Source organism: Sebastes fasciatus, chromosome 7 (assembly GCF_043250625.1).
Source record: "Sebastes fasciatus isolate fSebFas1 chromosome 7, fSebFas1.pri, whole genome shotgun sequence".
Classification (NCBI taxonomy): Eukaryota; Metazoa; Chordata; class Actinopteri; order Perciformes; family Sebastidae; genus Sebastes; species Sebastes fasciatus.
The window spans coordinates 23512483-23532110 of NC_133801.1; the positions used below are offsets into that span (position 1 = coordinate 23512483).

General features: G+C 41.4%; 1 protein-coding gene across 5 annotated transcripts in view; it reads right to left on the bottom strand.

The window, feature by feature from the left end:
- LOC141771744 (roundabout homolog 2) overlaps window positions 1-19628 on the bottom strand; it is a 70661-nt gene that overhangs the window by 40789 nt on the left and 10244 nt on the right. For 4 of the 5 annotated variants that reach the window (XM_074642335.1, XM_074642337.1, XM_074642333.1 and 1 more), the window contains exons 2-3: window positions 15888-16214; window positions 1498-1655 (exon numbers count right to left, since the gene is read on the bottom strand). In XM_074642335.1, coding sequence (XP_074498436.1) covers window positions 1498-1655; window positions 15888-16214 — 485 coding nt within the window. The remainder of the gene's footprint in view (window positions 1-1497; window positions 1656-15887; window positions 16215-19628) is intronic. The other variant, XM_074642338.1, reaches the window with a different exon arrangement.

Sequence of the window (19628 nt, forward strand, 5' to 3'; positions counted from 1 at the left end):
CTGAATATTTCCTCAACCACTGCTTCTATCACTGACGCAAACACTGTCCTTCATCAACTCCATCTCGTGACTTCATTCATTTTGGAGAAAAAAATAAAACGCCTTTCAAAAACCACCAGAGATTGTGTCCAGCTGTTGATTTCACACATGAGAGGAGAGAACAAAAGTGACAGCGAAATCCGAGACTTTTTCCGGTCCATAGAAAACGAAGGTTTCTGAATTGAATTATGTTCTATTGAAACTATTGTCACTGTGAATGATTATCTCTGCCTTTCTCCAGGACTGCTGATTGATGGTAACAAATGGTGGGTTTATAAAGACGCTTCATAAAGAAGCTCTTTATAAAAAAAGTACAAAAATATCTTATAATTAATGTTTTAGATTACATTTATTGTTAAAGGGACTATTTGTAACTTTGTATGCGCATAAATGTAGCGGGTCGTCACACATGCGCGCTCGCATATGCGCGTTCGCGTGTAGCCGCTGTACCCTCCTCCTCTACCTGCTCGCCTTCACTCAGACAGCTCAGCTCGCTCCACCTCTAGACGTGAACGCGCGCTCACTCCACACTGCAGAAGAGTTAGTTTAGCTCTGAGAATATCTAGTGAATGTACAGGGGACGTTTGTGCAGAAATAACTGCTGCAGCTCCTCCAGACCAACAGAGGTTTTCTGTGTCTTGTGAAGTGACGGAGCTCTACAGACACGCTGGAGAGCCCCGCTGCCTCAGCCTGCACTTAGGCAGGAAAAGCCAACACTAGGATCAGATCTAAATCATGTTCATGGAGAGACCTTCGTCTGGTCAGCTAACATTACTGCCAAGCAGCTGAAATATAGAGTGATATTGTGGTTTTAGCTGACGTGTGTCGCCTCACTGTTTTGAGTGATGCTCGTTCAGGTATATTGAGAGCGAGCAAGCGCGAGCCCGACGCTGACTTTCGTTGATTTCACGGCCACAGGTGTCGCTGTTAAGAAGCATTTCTGAAAGTTACAAATAGTCCCTTTAAATGCCATTAATATTCACTTTAGCTATTGTTTGGCCATGTGCACTAATGATTTCCTCCTTAAAAGTGAAGGACGGTGATATTCTATATATTTGTTATTGTCAAACAATCCCGTGAAAAGAACAAATCCAGCAATGTGTCTCTCGATATGTTTTGACTTACCAACTGTGTCTATGGTAAATTATTTCCTAAAACAGCTGGGCACTGTAGTTTACTTTAAGTAAATAGTGAATTTGTTTGGGGACTATTTTCAGTCATGGATTCATATACCTTTGCTCAAGTGAGAATTGATGGCATTAATTCTCATTTTCATCTGCAAATTTTCTGGAAATTTGGTTAAAATTTGCATCAAATTTTGATTGAAACTTGGCTGATGCTTGGCTTCACAGCATGGAAAGTTTAAGAGGTTAAATATCTGGGTTTGTATATCCTATTTATTGTTTAAATGGGAGTGTGACTTGCTCAGTCTTTGTTCAGTGTTTATTTTGAACTCACAGAGATGCGTTCATCCTTGGTGCTGACTCGGACGTTGTTGCGTTTCCAGAAGACGGTGGGCTCAGGGTGACCACGTGGAGGCACACACTCCATCACTGCAGGCTCACCGGCAGCCACCACCACATCGCTCGGGGCCTGCCGGAAATCATCTCTCAGGACTGAGAAGTAAACACAAAGAAATCTAATTAGCTTCAGACGCCCTGTCTGTCTTTCTGATTCACTCAAAACAAAGACTGTAAATCAGACCCACAGATCGGCGAGCAGCAGCGCAGACACACGACCAATATTCTCAAAAGAAACATTCGTCTTGGAAATCATTTTGACTTGTTTTTCTTGAGTGAACCATCTTCTTTGCGAGGGCTGGCTGAAAAAACAAGCTTATTGAGAGAAAGTCGATTATTGTGTTTGCATGTGCATGACTGCTCAAATCCCTGGCAACGTGCTCGTTAGACTGCGCTCTCCGTTTTAATGTTTTCCCAGGCCTGTGTCCTACTCTGCTGCTGTCTCTCCTGTCAGAGCAGATGAATAATGCACATCTCTCAGTCCAGCATGGAGTAAACAAATAACAACGCATTCATAATTTAGCCCATGTGTGAGGGAGAAAAAATGGCCTCTGCATTAATGAGAGGATTGCGTCTCTGATTCTAAACGCTATCTTACAAATCCGAAACACTCAAATAAAATCAGCCCTGAAGTGAAAATCTATCCTCACGTCACCCCTGAAGTTTGCACTCTCGCCACCCTGCGGATGACGACAGGATGAGAAGACTCTGACACGGCGACCTTTGATATCTTCTAATCTTCGACTGTGATTGACAGATGAAAGCCTCAGTGTGAACCGTGAACTGGAGCCTTCTCATGAGACCTCCTGTACAATAGAAACTCATACTCCAATGCTGACAGGCTCTCATTTTCAAACACACACACACACAAACGGCTTTACTCTTCACGTTTGGACCACATCCTGCATCTACAGCCTACAGGCTTTTTTTCTCGACCAAAGCGTATTATTCCTGCATAATCAATCAATACAATCTCCTCTTCCACTTTCATGAATATTTTAGCGATCTTTCACAGATACAAAGATGAAAGATCATCTGCTTTTCTGTCAATCTGCATTTCATGGCAACAGACTAAACATTAACGCGCTCAATCATCATCAATCATTAATTGAGCGATCGCTAAAAAACACACCCACAAAAAGCAATTATCCAATCATAGCTCACTGTCAGTAATTAGGCACGGCAGGCTTGTCAAGTCAGGAGTTTGGAGGGTTGTAAAAAATGTTAGTTAGCATGTCCTGCAAACTAGTTTCTCACCTGGCATTATTTCCAAAAGCAAGGGGCGTGTTGTTAGTGACTACTTTATTTTGTGGGGTTACAGGTTACATTACGAAAAATGGGAGCAGACTTTAGAGTACCCATAGCTCTGTCTTGCACTGTAATTTGTTTTGGGGAAGTTTACACTCCAGTCAAACTTGTGTTATGTTTGCCAAACTCATCGATTATTATTCATACACAAATCACCTTCTCTTGTAAAAATGTTTGAAAATATGAACACTAAATGCACACATCTGGCCATTGCTTGTCCAAGTATGTTTTTTGTATAGACAGATGCATGCGCAGCTAGGGGGTAGAAAACAGATTACAACAATGTCATGACAGCTTAATCATGGGCATTCAGAAATGAAGCAACTTTCTGGAAACAAGTCAAAATACTTTTTAAAAGGTAAATTTGTACGCAGCTCATTTTACCACACGCCTGTCTTAGTTGCTGGCTAGCTAACATGACACATGGAATTTTAGTGAGAAACGGCAGCTAGTTGATGCCAACCGAGACCACACAAAGATAATGTTAGTTCTACAGGTAGTGGGAAAATAGCTGTGAGTGTCCAGCAAGGGTTAAAAGCACAAAAACCTACCTCACACAAGTAACGTTAGCATTTTAAAAAAAGTAACGTTAGCACACTGTTAATATTTGTTACAGTTTGCCTGCTGCAAAAGTCAAGAGCACAGATCTTCCTCCCTATGATGGACGACATGACAGCTTCCCAAAAATGAAGCCAAAACATCTCGATTGCCCCCTGGTGGCTGGCTGCAGTATAGCTCATAAATTCCGCCCCCTCCATGTAAGCGGATGGGACATGGGCCAAACTAAAATGTCAAAGCACACGTCAAATAAATGTTTCATTTTAGGTAGTTCTTATCACGCTGATAAGTTTGGTTTTATTTAGTTATTCGATGCTATAAAAAGGAGGTGAGACGTCGTGATTGACAGCTGCTCTGAGCGAAGTAGTCGCAGAGCCAGAGGCTCGGTAATTGTATGAGAGAGGAGATGTTACTTTAACTTTCTGTAACCGCCACAAGTCTGTGTAATAGAACAAGTGTCACTTTGATCATAGATGTAATTAGAGAGATATTATGGTTAGTTGTTGTGTCTTTCTAGCTGAACAGCTACCGTGATGCTAGCGCAGCAGCTAGAAGTAGAGATGCATCGTCCATCTACACAGTCTATGCTTTGTGTGCTAACATCATAAGCATACCAACTACAAAGCTCTTGTTCAACGGATCACATTTTCAACCCAATTTTTAACTATAATGCAGTAATAGGGGGCCTTCCTGAAATACAAAATGTTGTTTCTTTATTTTTATTTCTACATGGATCATCAACTAGTGAGGATGCTGACTGCCTATAGGACACGCAGTCTTTTAGCATTAAATCATGCACGCAACCACCAAGTGCATATTTTATATATTTTCAGGGTTTTTGTTTGTTCGCAAACATTAAAAAGTCAGCTGGAGACAAAGTTAGCATTAGCATACGCCAGCAGATAAAATCTGCTCATGACAGTTGTTATCTTAGCCGGCAAATTCCACAGCCCAGAAATGAGATCTGCTTATTTCTGAAAGATTATTGTTTTTTTGTTCTTTCAATTTCATATTTCAAAAAAGTTTCGCATGGTCAATCATTTCAAACAATATATTCATGCCATGCTAGAACTAGTGAACAGTCAATTGGTGTAATCTCTGTTAGTCTTCACTCATTAGGATTTAGGGACATTACTGTAATCCACCTAAAATCGACTAAACCAAGCACTTGGTTCATTCTAAGCCAATTACCCTGAGTACATAATTAAATCCATGGCATATTAATTATCCGTCAGTACGCCTGACAGGTCTGTGTCAACATGGCAGCCCTGGCCTTTAATAAAGCATCAATATTCAGACCCACTGGATTTGAATAAGATCTCATCTGAGATGCCTTTATCACAGCTGTTTAAAGACGGAAAATCATTCCTCACTTCAGTGCGACGGCCGTAATTGTCTTGGGTAAACCACTATATGAATATTACAAAACGAAGTGAAGCGGCTGACAGTTTTCTCTCAAATCTGAAGTGGACATCAGTCAATCCGTACATTATACGGCCTTTTCTTTAACTTACGTGATGTGAATTAATCAATCGCACGTACCCGTCTTCTTAAACTGAACTTTATTGAAATGAGGTGTTTGTTTACTTTCTTCACCCATTGGGATTTTTTAATGCCATGCCATTTAGAATGAGGAAAAGTGAGAAGTCTTCAAGGTCAGTCTACAAAGCGAAGATTTGTTCCGAGCTTCTGACCTCTTTTATTAAACGTCTTATTACGCTGCAGTGATATTTTAATTATTATTCATAGTCAAGCACTGTAATACATCTCAGAGCAGGTGATTAACGGAGGAGGGACTTCTCTGACCGGGGAGCTTGTAGACATACGTGTGGACATCTGCCACCGAGACATAAAACACCCTAAAGACCGTCACAAACCAGGACTATTAAGGAGCCTTTGCAGGAGCTACAGCTAAATCATGAGTGGACTATAACCAGTAAAGGCACTCACTCTCCTCCCAAAGGTCTTTTCACCAAATAACCCAGACCCTGTTCACTTGGCTGCCGGTTTCAAATGCTTTGCAGAGCTGAGGGGCTAATTGAAAGCACTGCATTATTTTTAGACCTCCGTCTGGTTAGATGTGCGCACGGAGACCTTTGTTTCACTGCCGTGGTGACTGAAGTGAAAAAGTTATGGGCAGAGAGAGCTAATCCCTGAACTGCACACACACAGACACAATTCACACATGCACGCACACACCTTTAGCATTTGAAACCCAGAGTCCCCGGGCACAGACTCGCAGAAAGTGGGACATTTGAGGGTTTGAAACACATGCCAGAGAGCAGAATATATTCCGAACATCACTACCCCCAAACACTGTGCAACACGAGCTACGGAAATGTTCTTTGAAGCTGTGTTCAAGTTAATGTGATCCGTCCTTGCTCCGACTTAAAAGTCAGCCACGCCAAGCAGAGTTTCTCACGGATGTTTATATGTGATGATGATCCCACCACGGAATCGCCAAGAAACACACAGACGGACCGTCCCTTCTCCCTCCTGAGGGGCTACTGTCCCGAACTTAACTTCTCAGACATAATACGACTAGGTCCGCCTAATAATCTCCTAAACCGGGCCCTGCGCTCTCGCTTGTGTCCGTCCACGCTGGGCTCAGACGAGGAGCGTGGTTACTGCGGGGCAGCTGAGGTTCGATCATGTCGCTGCAGAGACAAATCCTCATTTTCCCCAAGGCACTTCCTGTGAGCTTAAGTAATGGCAAAGCAGGGCTAAATGACTTTCAGTGCTCTGTGGGTGCTATTAGAGAGCGCCCATTCATTTTCATAACTTTAATATTTCAGGGATATACAGATTAGGAGATTTAATCTGCACGCGAGTATTCATCACTTGATTTTTAAGTGACATTTATCTCTGTAATGTAGTGTTTAGCAGAGAGGCGCTCTAGGAGCGCAGAAAGGCCATCTGTTGGTGTTTTTGGAAAAATTAACAGGGGGAGGATGAGAGATTAATCACAAGAAAATTGCATATATCGCAGTCGCACTTTGTATCGCATGCACAGGGCTGATTAACGTGGCATTTGTGTTAACTGAAATGAAACTTTGTCTCAAATCAAGCAGCTACGAGGCAAATTACATAACAGTTCACAGACCATTTACATACCAAGCAAGAAAGAAACATGATGGGTGAGTGTGACAGACAGGACAGGGGGCAAAAAAGGCTTTTGTACTAAACATGAGGTGACAGTGAGCGTGGGAAGCAGGCAGAGTAGACAGCGTGGGCCAGACAGATGTGTGAATGGCTACCAGGCTCGGTGTTTTCACGGCTGACAGGTAGGAGGGTGGACAGAGAGGTGAAAGGACAGCGGAAGTGCACATTATTGAGAGCCTGAAACGAACCCGCCGCCTGGCTCCCATTGTTCTTTTATTTCGTGGAGCAGTAAACCCGTTAGGGAGGTGGTCTAATCCCATTGCCATGATACTGCCCTGTCACAGCTAATGGAGGCTTTGCCTACAGAGAAGAGAGATTGCTTTAATCCATCCATTGTCTTGATTGTGTTGACGGAGGATGAGAAGAGACTCCAGGGCAAATCGTTTTTATGAAAAACTCATGGCTATAAATTCTTCCACTTTCCAAAAATGATGTTTCAATTACAAACAAACAACGCATTCTCCATTATTAGAGAGGCTTGGCAGCCTCGTATAAACCACAGTTTTTTCAGTCAAACTTAGGCTGACAATTTTCTTGTATCCAAGTCATAGACTATAAGAAGTGGACGTAGTCACCGTGACGTCACCCATTGGTTTGTGGACTGCCGTTTTGAAGCATCGAGTTCTGCATTTGACCATCTTTGTTTTTTTGGCAACCAGGAGTGACACGAGAGGGTGGAGCTAAGTATAACCGAACGCTGAATAAGACATTTTTCAGTGACTAATGTGCAACAATTAACTTTCATGAACTGCAAACACAAGGACAACTACCAGACTGGACAACGCTGTGGTAACAACCTGTCAATCACAGGGTAGCCACGCCCTAAACCATACCCTGCTTTATGGTCTATTTGAATCTAAGTGGGACCGTTATTTACTGAACATCATGCTGTGTCAAAGAAGACTTAAAACTAGGGGTTGAGACCATAAACTCATGTTTACAATGTTTACTGAGGTAATAAATCAAGTGAGAAGTAGGGTCATTTTCTCATAGACTTCTTTACAATCAGACTTATTTTTGCAACCAGAGGAGACGCCCCCTGCTGGCTATTAGAAAGAATGCAAGTTTAAGACACTTCAGCATTGGCTTCACTTTTCAGACCATCGGAGGTTGCCCACTGGTCCAAGTACAGATAAATTCAAAATTACCTTACCAGAACATTATTGTTTTTTTGGTGCCAGGTAAACTTATATTCCGATGACATGATCGTGTGGCAGTAGGGCTGGGCAGTATATCGATATTATATCGATATTGTGATATGAGACTAGATATCGTCTTAGATTTTGGATGTCGTAACATGGCATAAGTGTTGTCTTTTCCTGGTTTTAAAGGCTACATTACAGTAAAGTGATGTCATTTTCTGAATTTAGAATGTTTTAGCTGTTCTGTTATTTGTCTTTTACACTTAGTCCTTATATCCACGTTACTGATGATTATTTATCAGAAATGTCATTGTGTAAATATTTTGTGAAAGCACCAATAGTCAACCCTACAATATCGTTGCAATATGGAGGTATTTGGTAAAAAAATTGATTTTCCTCATATCGCCCACCCCTACGTGGCACGTCAGTATGCATCTTCGCACCGCGTCGAGTGGAAATTTGGTTCAGGTGAATATCGCCTTGGCAGGTGATGGCCACTCACCTGTATTCATGCACGTGTGACCGTGCCCTAAGGGAGAGCAAGAGAGGCATACTTTCAACAACTGGAAATATTTTCATAATTTTGAGCTTGTCTCAGTCAAAGATGCAAACAACATCGCCATCCGTTTCAAACTTTGTGCGAGCAGCAAATTGCTTTCAACCGCGGAAAACACAACATCTTATTTATTGAAGCCTCTAACACGGCAGCACAGCCTGAGTAACTTTCCCAACACTCTTCATCAGGGATGATATGTATCTGATATATATCCCCAGTGAAAAGAGAACGAAGAGCAGAGGAAGCCAAGAAACAAGCTGCAACCAGAACTTTGATTCCTTCATAATCCCTCATCAGGAGTAAGCGGAACATCTGGCTCTAAAGCCTTTTAAGCAAGTTTTATTTTTTATTTGTCCTACTTTATTCTAATCCTGCCGCAACCATGTGACTGTCTCCTCGCTGAGACAGGCAGACATTCACATTCATGATTTTGAAATAGACACTAGTACTGCTTTTACCCCCCTTCATTTTATTTTAAAGCCAAAAACACCCAGTTCGGGAGAATGGAGGAACGGGTTTCAGTCCACTCCCACTGTCTCATTATTCTGGCTTTTTCAACAGCCAGGCAAGTCAGCCGATCACCGGCAGCTTACAGTAAAAAGGGAAGGGAAAAAAAGACAGAATAATGACTGCTGCTGGCATTTCCGAGCAGAGCGAGCTCCTTACTACGAGGTACTCTAGAGGGGAGCAACATACAGAAAACATAACGTGTGGACCTCGGGGTGAGCAAAATGCATTTGAGCATAAAATGAATCACCTCAACTACAACTGTGAAGCAAATAGGGACTGACTGTACACAACAAAGAAATCCATCTAAGTTCTTGAATCCTTTTTATGTTTCGACACAAACCTCCACGACTCAGCGATGAAGTCAGCGCTTGTCCCGGCTATATTTTCTTCTATTTATTGAGATACATATCCACATTACTCCGAGCCCATGATACCTTCCGGTTATTCCTTTGACTGAAGTGGCGTCTGCGAGAGTTAGCGGTATGCTTACAGGTGTCTTCTTTTCTTGTTGCTTTTTGGGAAATAAATGATGTGGGAACAAAACCTGTCACACCTTATCCTCTTAACAATCCCACGGCTTGCCGGTGGGCCACTGCTGCTATTCTGTCTTTCAGAGGCTGTAGCAGACTCAGTTTGAGAGCTATACGCTATGAAGCTACACTAAATTTTGGTGAGGAAAATCTGGCATGGCCATTTTCAAAGGAGACCCTTGACCTGTGACATCAAGATACAGTATGTGAAATAAAATGGGTTCTATGGGTACCCACGAGTCTCCCCTTTACAGACATGCCCACTTTATGATAATCACATGCAGTTTGGGGCAAAACATGCAGTTGTTTGCATGCAGTACAATACAAATGTGTTATTTTTGCCTATTCTAAAAATTATGGATTTGAATATTTCTGCATACTGGGGTCCCTAAACAGTCTTGGAATTGCATAAGTTAGGTATCGTTGTAAAGCTGAGACTCTTGTGGATCCAATGAGCCCAACTCTATTCATGTGTGATGATGTTAGTCCCCATAGTAGCCATTTCATATAGTGAGACCATTTTTTAAAATTTGACCTCACTGTATTAAATGACTTGTGGTGACCTCTAGGATAATCACAGCCTCATGAAATTTTACAACCACAAACTACAGACCTAGATCATTCAGAGGATGGATGGCTTTGCTAGGTAGATTGACAATAAGGGGGTTTCTGTGCAGTTTCCAGAACAGAAGTGCCCGCCATCCAATCGTCGAAAAATGCAATTCTTGCGGAAATCTCCAAATGTCAAAACCTTTTGATACCAAATCACAGCATGGCTTTTTCTATGGTGTTCCTCAAGGTCTTGGTGTCTTAATGTGGGATTTTGGGAGGATCAGTGATCATTTTTATCAATTCTCGAGTGGTAAAAAATAATGAAATTCAGTACCAAACAAATGGTATCAACCCAAAAATTGCTGCAACAACTTATGAGACATACTAGAGCACGGAAATGGCCGTCATATATTTCTATCATCATGTTCTTAGCCCTTTTACACTTTCACAATTTATTTTAATAATTAATACATTAATTTATTATTTTGTATTTATTTTTGCTGAGCTACATCTCAAATTAATCTTCAGGTTCCCAGATTTCAGATGATGTACACCACTTCTACGTGACATATACTTTTTATCTCCCCCTGAACATCCCCTGTCCTTCGCTCACAGATTTGTGTCCCATCACCTCCTTCAACAAAACACGCCCAACCTTATTATTTGTTATTACTGTGGAAGTGCTGATAAGCCTCAGAGCTTTTTAGATTGTTCATTACTTCACCGTCTGTGGCATGAGTCAACAAGTGTGACAATTTGTGTTCCCACATCATTTAACAAGCTCTACCTGTGGCATACCGGTAAAGCTGGAACTGTGATTCTCCGGGCTGCACTTCCGCAAACATACACAGGCGTCATTAGGACACATTCACGTGTGTTTCTTTTAAATGTAGAGATTGGGGTTATAACGCTTGTGTCCAGTAGCGAGCAGTATCACGTTTAGCAAACCACAATGTAAAGAACATGTAGGAGAAATCAGGGAATCAATTTCACCATAGTGACAAACAGCACTACATCAGTGAAATAATTTGGATTTATCAACAGAAATGGTCCAAGGTTATAATAGTTTTAAATTTTCAGTTACTTTTTTATTTTATGTTGACTTTTTGATTTCATTTTAGTTCGTTTTCGGAGTGTGTTTGCTAGTTTCAGTTTTTCAAAAAGGTTTAGTTTTAATTTTTATATATTTAGTTTCATAATAACCCTGAAATGAACGGGACGCTGATGAGATGGGCAACGATGTTTAGTGCCTTAAAGAGGAATTGATTTTTCTATGCTCTGCTAGAAGATCCCCTCCGTTAGTACTGTGTTGAAATGTACGCCCAAACCCTGCAAGAATGAATACAGAAAACGTCTCGACATGATGTTTGTTTGATCAACCCATCAGCTTGCAGGTCCGCACTGCGCATTGTCATGATTTGGGAGGTGGGTAAATTAGCTCCGCAGCAAGCCTCTGGAATCTACGATTACCCATAACACCCTTTTCTGCGTAGCTTTGCAAAGCCGTGCATCTCCGCAGAAGCAATTCCAGCTAACTCTCACAGATGCCGGTTCAGAGAAAAGTTGTTATCCTCGGGCTAAGACATACAAGGCCAGAGTGAGTGAAGTGGAAATCTGTAAGTGCACTGCAGAGAAAAGTCTTAGTCATACAGCACAATTTATTATGCATCATTCGCTGGCAATTAATGTGTAACTAATGTGGTTAAAACCAGGTTAGTGTCAGCACTCCTGACAGTACTAACAGTCGAAACAGATGCATCGGTATTAATTACTGCTCGGTGGGAGTTTTAAGCTCTTCCTCCTCCCACCTGTTGTCCCTCAGACTGCTACCTCACACACAGCCGCCGCCGTCGCCATCAACAACACACACACATTTCTGCAAGACCACCAGCTTTAAAACTGGCCTCTCATTAACACTCCCCCCCACCTCCCTGACAGAGCTAATTGGGTCACTATTTACCCCACAGTCAGCACAACCTCACGCTGAGTGGAGGGGGGAGTCTAAGACCACCACCACGCTGTCTTAGCATATGCCCTCTCTAGCTGGAGGCAACGAGATTAAGAGCAAACACAGGCACTTATTAATACTGTTAGTCACTCGGCGCCTGCAGGTGAATCCTCCCTTTACCAATATGACTGTACTGTAATCTCCAGCTGCACACAACACTTAATTTCATTAGCAACGATTTAAAAGAGACAATATGACAGTACATGCATCATGTCTTCTCCCAGCGTGGATATTTGCATTAGTTGCAGCTGCTTTCCAATATACAGTATATATGCGAGTCCCTATTTTTGGATGTGAGCGACAGACGAAGTCAGCCAGCCATGAGCACACTTACACACACTGTAGCCAGTAAGGAAGCCTCAATATGGCGGGAGATAAGACTGTGCTCAAATTGCTGTTTTGTGTCTTTTAACGAAGACAGTTCGACCTTGCTAATCTGTTATGCTCCTTCCCCTAATCAACCTAGTGACTAATCCATTTCCTCATGCCAAAGAGAAGCTGCAGTTCAGCCCGAGGCCGAGCCACACTGGCACAATTAGGAGGGAAGAAAGACAATGGCACGTGTCCTCGACCGAGAAGGGGAAAATAATAGATGCGGCTCCGAGTGGGAGCATTTTACTTCAGTGCACTTTCCCCAAGATAGTAGAAAGCTCACACTTCCCCTGCTGTATACTGCAGTAGCAGCAGACAACACACAAAGAAAAACACAGCCATGCATGCATGCATGCACACACACATGATATTGTTGGTGCACACAGAGAGGGTCCGCAGGTGATGTGATGTGTAATCCGGCTGAGAAGGTCAGCAACAGCAGTTTCTCAATATAACTGACCAGTGACGGTTGGTTTTCTGGGGATGCGATCAAGCAAAACACCAGAATTTCACTGGTTCCAGTTTCTCTAATGTGATGATTTGCTGCCATTAATTGACATATATGACAGTTAAGTGAATATCTTTGGGTTTTGGACTATTAATCAGACATAATAATTAGGACTGTCAAAGTTAACGCAATAATAACGCATGAACGCAAATGTGTTTTAACGGTACTAATTTCTTTAACGCATTAACGCAACTTGCAATTTTGAATCAACCTCTTAAAATTGGACAGGGCCGCCATCAGGTCAGCCGCTATCAATCTTTCAGAGGTTCTTTTGTTACACTAAGATATGAGAAAATTACTGGCATTATATGAAACTAGAAAACCACGGATTCCATTGGTACCAACCATGTCATACCAGCTTGTGATGGAGGCTAAATAACGCTCTAAACTTAGGCTTAATTTTGGTGAGGAAAAACTGGCATGGCTATTTTCAAAGGGGTCCCTTGACCTCTGACCTCCAGATATGTGAATGTAAATGGGTTCTATGGGTACCCACAAGTCTCCCCTTTACAGACATGCCCACTTTATGATAATCACATGCAGTTTGGGGCAAGTCAGAGTCAAGTCAGCACGCTGACACACTGACAGCTGTTGTTGCCTGTTGGGCTTCAGTTTGCCATGTTATGATTTTAGCATATTTTTTATGCTAAACGCAGTACCTGTTTTGTGTTAATTGATTTCCAATAATAAATATATACATACATTTGCATAAAGCAACATATTTGCCCACTCCCATGTTGATAAGAGTATTAAATACTTGATAAATGTCCCTTTAAGGTGCATTTTGAACAGATAAAAAAATGTGTGATTAATTTGCAATTAATTATGATTAAATATGTTAATCAATTGACAGCCCTAATAATAATACATTGGGAAACACTCTGGGAAATCATAATGGGATTCTTCACTTTTTTCTAAGACTTAATGGCCAAAACGGCAAAGAGATTTTTCTTGAAAGTTGCTTGTAGAATTGAACTATAGCATACTGTAAGTGGAGTATTACTATGATGTGGATATGAAGGCCAGGCAGGTAGAAGCAATGTAATGGGAAATTTGTCAAGCTGGGTGTTGTCCTCATACTTTTGTCCATTACTCATGATAACATGTTATTTACCACCTCCCTTGTAAAGATTTTGGGAAACTCAGACTCTGGCAAGAAAGACGCCAATCAGGACAAGAAGCACGAACCCCCTACAGCTTTCCAAAACACTTCAGCTTAACAGAAATCATCTCAAACACTTGTCATTGAGCCTGACCGACAGTAAACACAGAAAGTAGTCCCCTGCAGCTGTGGTAGCGCGCTGCACAGCATAACGGATGACATAAAGACAAGCATTTGGAGTAACGTTTTTTCTGTTAAACTGTAGTGTTTTGAATGTTGAATGAAGCTCGCGCTCTGTTACCGATTGATGTTGATCTTGCCGCCAGAGTCTGTGTTTCCCACATCTTTGCTACAGAGAGGGAGAACCGATCCAACTTTTTCTCTCCTGATACTGATTCCTGTACCTCAATTCAAACCGTAAACTGATCCAATATCTAGACTATTACTCGTCTACGTATTTCACATATGTACACCACACATTCATTATCATTTTTATGATTCACTGAATGAATGTTACTGTCAGCAGAAACATTTAATTTTTACTATTGTCAGAATCGGCACCCATACATATCAAGCATATCTGATCGGTGCATTCCTAAGTTAAATGTTGTCATGATCAATCTAACTATAAAGCGAGGAATCTCTCTCTTTCTGTCTGTCTGTCTGTCTTTCACATATCTCGAGAACCGCTCATCCGAATGACTTCACACCTGGCGGGTGTACTGCTCAGGACCCATGGGAGGGCAGTGTCGAATGTAGGGCAATTTGAACGTTTTGGCCTGTAACATATGAACCTTATCTCTCAGAAACAAAGTCATTTTTCCTGGATTCTGTGGAACAAGACAAATCTATCTATATAAGCGATGCCCACTGATTTTTTTGCTACTCCTAAAAATTTTTAGCAATCGTCACCAAATTTGGTACAGAACATCTCTGGAAAAAGCCAGAAAGGGTACCTTTTGTGATTTTTGATATGGTTTTGCTATAGCTGGACCTCACATTTAGCTCAAATGCTGTGGGCAGGGATTATATTACAAAAAATATCATGTCTCCTGAACGATTTGTGCTAATATGACCATATGTGGTGGACACGAGTAGATATGATGTCTGGGTGACCATGGCAAATTTGGTGCTATTTGGCCAATAGGTAGCGCTGTAACAGCATTGTCTAACTCTAAAGGAAGTATTCTCTGTCCGTCTGTGTGTCTGTGTATGTATGACTGTCCTTCACATATCTCAAGAACCGTCCAATAGACTTCACACTCAACAATGCTGCAAGCAGAACTTCTGGGGGCAAAGCAATCAGCCTGTTCTGGACGGGCCCACGCTCCAAACAGGCACGGCACTAGTACTTATAATGGACAAAAATGTGAGCATAGACACCTAAGTAAAAAAAAGAAAAACACCACAATTTCCCTTTAACGTCTTAAGAAAACTAATATAGTGTAATTTCAAAAAACTGTTTCACTTTACAGCAGAATAGACATCTTCTAATCAATCAATTATTAATGTTACATCAGCCAAAATCTCAATGACTAAACTAAACATGTCATAGTATTATTATATCCATGTTACCTATATAGTCACATACTTAAATGTATGAAGGATTTGCTAAATTAGTAGCTAACTAGTTAAAAACATTTTTAAATTCACTGTGCTGACTCCTCTCAAGCTGGAAATACACACTTAGGGGCTACAGCCAAAATACATTATTGTCACAGCAGCCTTAAAATTGGGAACAAATCCACAGACTATTACTTATTACTAAATTTATCTCCACCCACACCACCATTTTTTTAGGGGTTGCTTCCTAGAGTCTGGTTGTTTCCTATCATTATTCTTAAACATGGTCAGCTCTCCAGTGGACCTCCATAAAGCTGCCAGACAGCTGCAAAAAGATCTGGGACACAACTGTGAAGCATTTGTATACTGTACACGCACTAGTGGAAAAAACGTGCACACACACACACACACACTAACACGCACTTTCAGGACTATGATCAATAATGTAGAGCCTTACTGGCAACATCCAGTGAAGCATTGCGACTAATGGCCTCTCCCAGGTAGTTGCGGGCCACACAGGTGTAGACGCCCTCGTCTGGTTTGCTCCGGCGTCCGTGGACGATGCGCAGGAAGAAGAGGGAGCCGCTGGGCAGGAGCATACGGTGGGACCGGGGGTCGTCTTTGTCCGTCTCAACGCGCTCGCCATCCTTGTACCACTCTATGCTGGGAGTGGGTCTGCCCTCGGCCTTGCAGTTGAGGGTGGCGGGCTCCCCCTTGGACACGATCAAATCCGAGGGGTCCTCCGCAATCCGAGGTGCGCCGTCTTCAAACCGTGCCCGGGACCCTGTGAAGTGGAGATGAGGGCAGATGTTATCTCATCCATCTGACCACCTACCATTTATGAAAACATATAATCTCTTTGTAACAGGACAGACAGAAAGCAAAGTCATTTGAAAGGCGAGAATATCTTCCTCCAGAGGTTGCTCGACGAAGACACTGGTTGGATAAATGTGTGTGTAGCGAAGCAGCAAATCGTGGGTAATCTCTCTTTGAAGGTCAACTCTGAATTCAGGGGAAGACATTTTCCCAAAGCAACCTGTGCCTTTCAGATCACTAAGTTTGATATCCATTTGTTCTTGCTATGTTCTGCAAATAGCAAAACGCTGTAGCTCTATATTGCCGCAAGAGAACACACACACACATATATCTATATATATATATATATATATATATATATATAGAAGAGTATTTTCACAGAAGACACTGCCTGTACAGAGGGTTCAATCAGCCATGTGATATGGTAATGGCCAATCTCTGTGTCAATCAGGGTTGTTGCAGAGGTAAGGATGATGGTTGTTGGAAAGCTGAGAATAAGACAAGCAGATCTGTGAAATTTAAGGGGAGAAAGACCCGAGTTGAGTCGAAGAGATACAGACAACTCCCATATCCTTCTCTCTGGGGATCCATTACTATCTTCCCATGGCTGTGAGGGAAAGGCACATTGCCTCAAATCCTAAGGTAAGCTTTTAGACGAAGACCAAATGTCTCGAACAGTGTGTTACAGTTGGAAAAATGAATAATTCAAAATGCCGCTGCTTTTAAGAACAGATGGTCTCCCCCTCTCTCTGGAAAAAATGAAATGGTCACTGTGCCACTGATTATTGTGCTGCGCCGTCTGAGGCATTATTTTCAGCACATAATCTAGGCCGCATGAAATCCTCCATTATCATCGGAGAGGAGCAGTCAGGAGTAACCCATTGACACACATGTTGTTGCACATGCTTCTGTTACATTATACTTAAATCTGAGGCATCGGGATAAACCCGCACTTTCCAGCTGTAAGCAGATTTATGTCTTTTCGTGAACTGATTTGATCCGCGCGGGGCCGGGAGTCGCCATCATGGCACAGACCTGAAGTAAACATCTAAAGAGCGATCTGAGCGCTCTCGGCTAAACACCCCAGGGTCACAAACCAGGACAGCTCAAAACACTAATGCAGGATGTGGATGAATACTAATCGAGCCATTCTAATGTGCCATAGCACCTCCAGTCAGTCCGCGACAAAAGCACACACTTTGTTTACAAAAAAAGAACAAGTGTAAATTCATGCTATGCCTGTAATGCTAATCCTTTAAGATATTATATTGTGCTTTCCTTTAGATTATATTCCATCACATCTGTATGCTATTTATGAAAAGTACACATCGACACATCTGTTTGTGTTTGTCCACAGAAAATGTATTTTTGATTTTGAAGAAGCATCTCTACAGCTGAGTGGTGTCCTGGTGGTGAACTGTGTTTTTAAAGCACGCAAAGGATTCACTGGCGGTTTCAAATCCCAGCTCATGTAACACAGTTACATCACCCTGAACTCTTCATCTTCTATCATAACTGGATTTTATCACAAAAACAAATACTGCGAGAGAGTTGACTTCTTAAGAGATTACTTCCAGCTGTGTAATGCTGCATTTCCATGAAGTTGGTATCTAAATCCGTCCAAAATATCTGGTACTAAAACGGAGGCAATGGACGCAACACTGGATCCTACACTTCCCATAATGCAACGCAATGCCTTCCACACTTTGTAATGCAGGTTTTCCGTTATACATTTAACCCTTGAACTCTGCTATAGAGATGGTCTGTCAGTGCCTACATTGGTATTTTTGTCAACATAAGTCAAAATGTTATGTAAGTATACCAATATACCATAATAACTGATAAAAGTATAGTAATTGTGTCATAAATTTTAAAAAAAATCATAAAATGTCACTAAATAAACACACAAAACATATTGATTCAAAAAAATCTGAATGATGAAACATGAGCAAAATATTTCTCAGCACACCATGAGTTATTTGAACCAAGCAACTTTTTTTAGTTTTTGAGATATGCTCATTTTTATGATTGATAGTTTTGTTACGTTCCGCACTTAATGTAACAGAATGACGTCATCACAAGTTTACAACATCATGACACCAAAGACAAAAGCCTTAGCAGCAAAAAGAATGAATGCTCTAGCTATTATGTTTTTTTTATTTTACATGAATTAAAACAGGATCATACAAACAACGATCTCCCAGGGGAAATACTCTGGTAACGCACGTAACGTAATAACGTCATCATGAACGCACAACGTGATGACGTGAAAGACAGAAGCATTAGCTTTCCACTGCAGAAAGAATGAATGTTCTAGCTATTGTGGTTCTTAGTTTAGATCAATTTTAAACAGGATCATGCAAACAATAATCTCCCACAGCCGCCCACGGGAGGTCTGTTTTTAAAGGGTTCAGGTCTCCAAGCCCAAACCGATGTAACCCTTGTGACATCCCTATGACATCATCAGGGTTATTTTCTCAGACTCAGCAAAGCTCCTCCAAAGCCACACAAGATATTAAACAGCTGTTGTCAGGCTGAGTAGCACTACTCACAGCAGGTTAACTGATATTCATGTGTAAAATCAGTGGTATGCCACTTTAACTTTACAAAACTGGTTGTCAGCTAATACATTATTGTTCAATAAAAGAAAATCTTAAAACAGCAATCTTTGGTACAAGACAGAACCTCAACTCCAGATCTGATTCTCTGACTTTACTTTATAAAGATGGTGCTTTTACTTTATAAAGATCTCAAACAAATCTTCTCCCTTTTAAAGCTGTAAAGATGGACTTTGGGGGGCAGCATTACAAAACTGTCAACACAACATTGATATGATATTGCCTTAAATAGTTGTCCAGCAGATATAGTGCAACATTAGCATTCATTTGGAGTCATATTTCTGTACACTGGATGAATGTTAATCCAATATTCACTCTCTTTATGCTCTGTTTTTGGTCTCCACCAACTCCTGAGGGCAATATCTGTCTCTTTAGCTGCTAAATGCTCCACTGCGCTAACTGTGTCTGTCTGCTGTTTGCTGCTGAGCATGTAGAGTACAGTGAGTTACTTAAAGTAATAATCTCAAAGATTTTCATTTGAATGAGGTAACACAAGCGTGATGGAGCCTATGGCCCACTAATGAAAGTATTACAATATTTATATATTTGCAGTATTATGAACTGGGTGTCCGCTAACCGCTATTGTTCATCAAAAATGCATCTACAGGTCATGTATAGCAAAGGAGCGGAGTACAATTCTGAAATGTAATATCTGTAAAGATGCTGGGCAGTTTTTATTGGGACTGCCATCAAAAGCAAGAGTCCTACACTCTCGAAGATCTAAGTTGCTAAATAAACTTCTGCATACCATTTAATTGGATCAA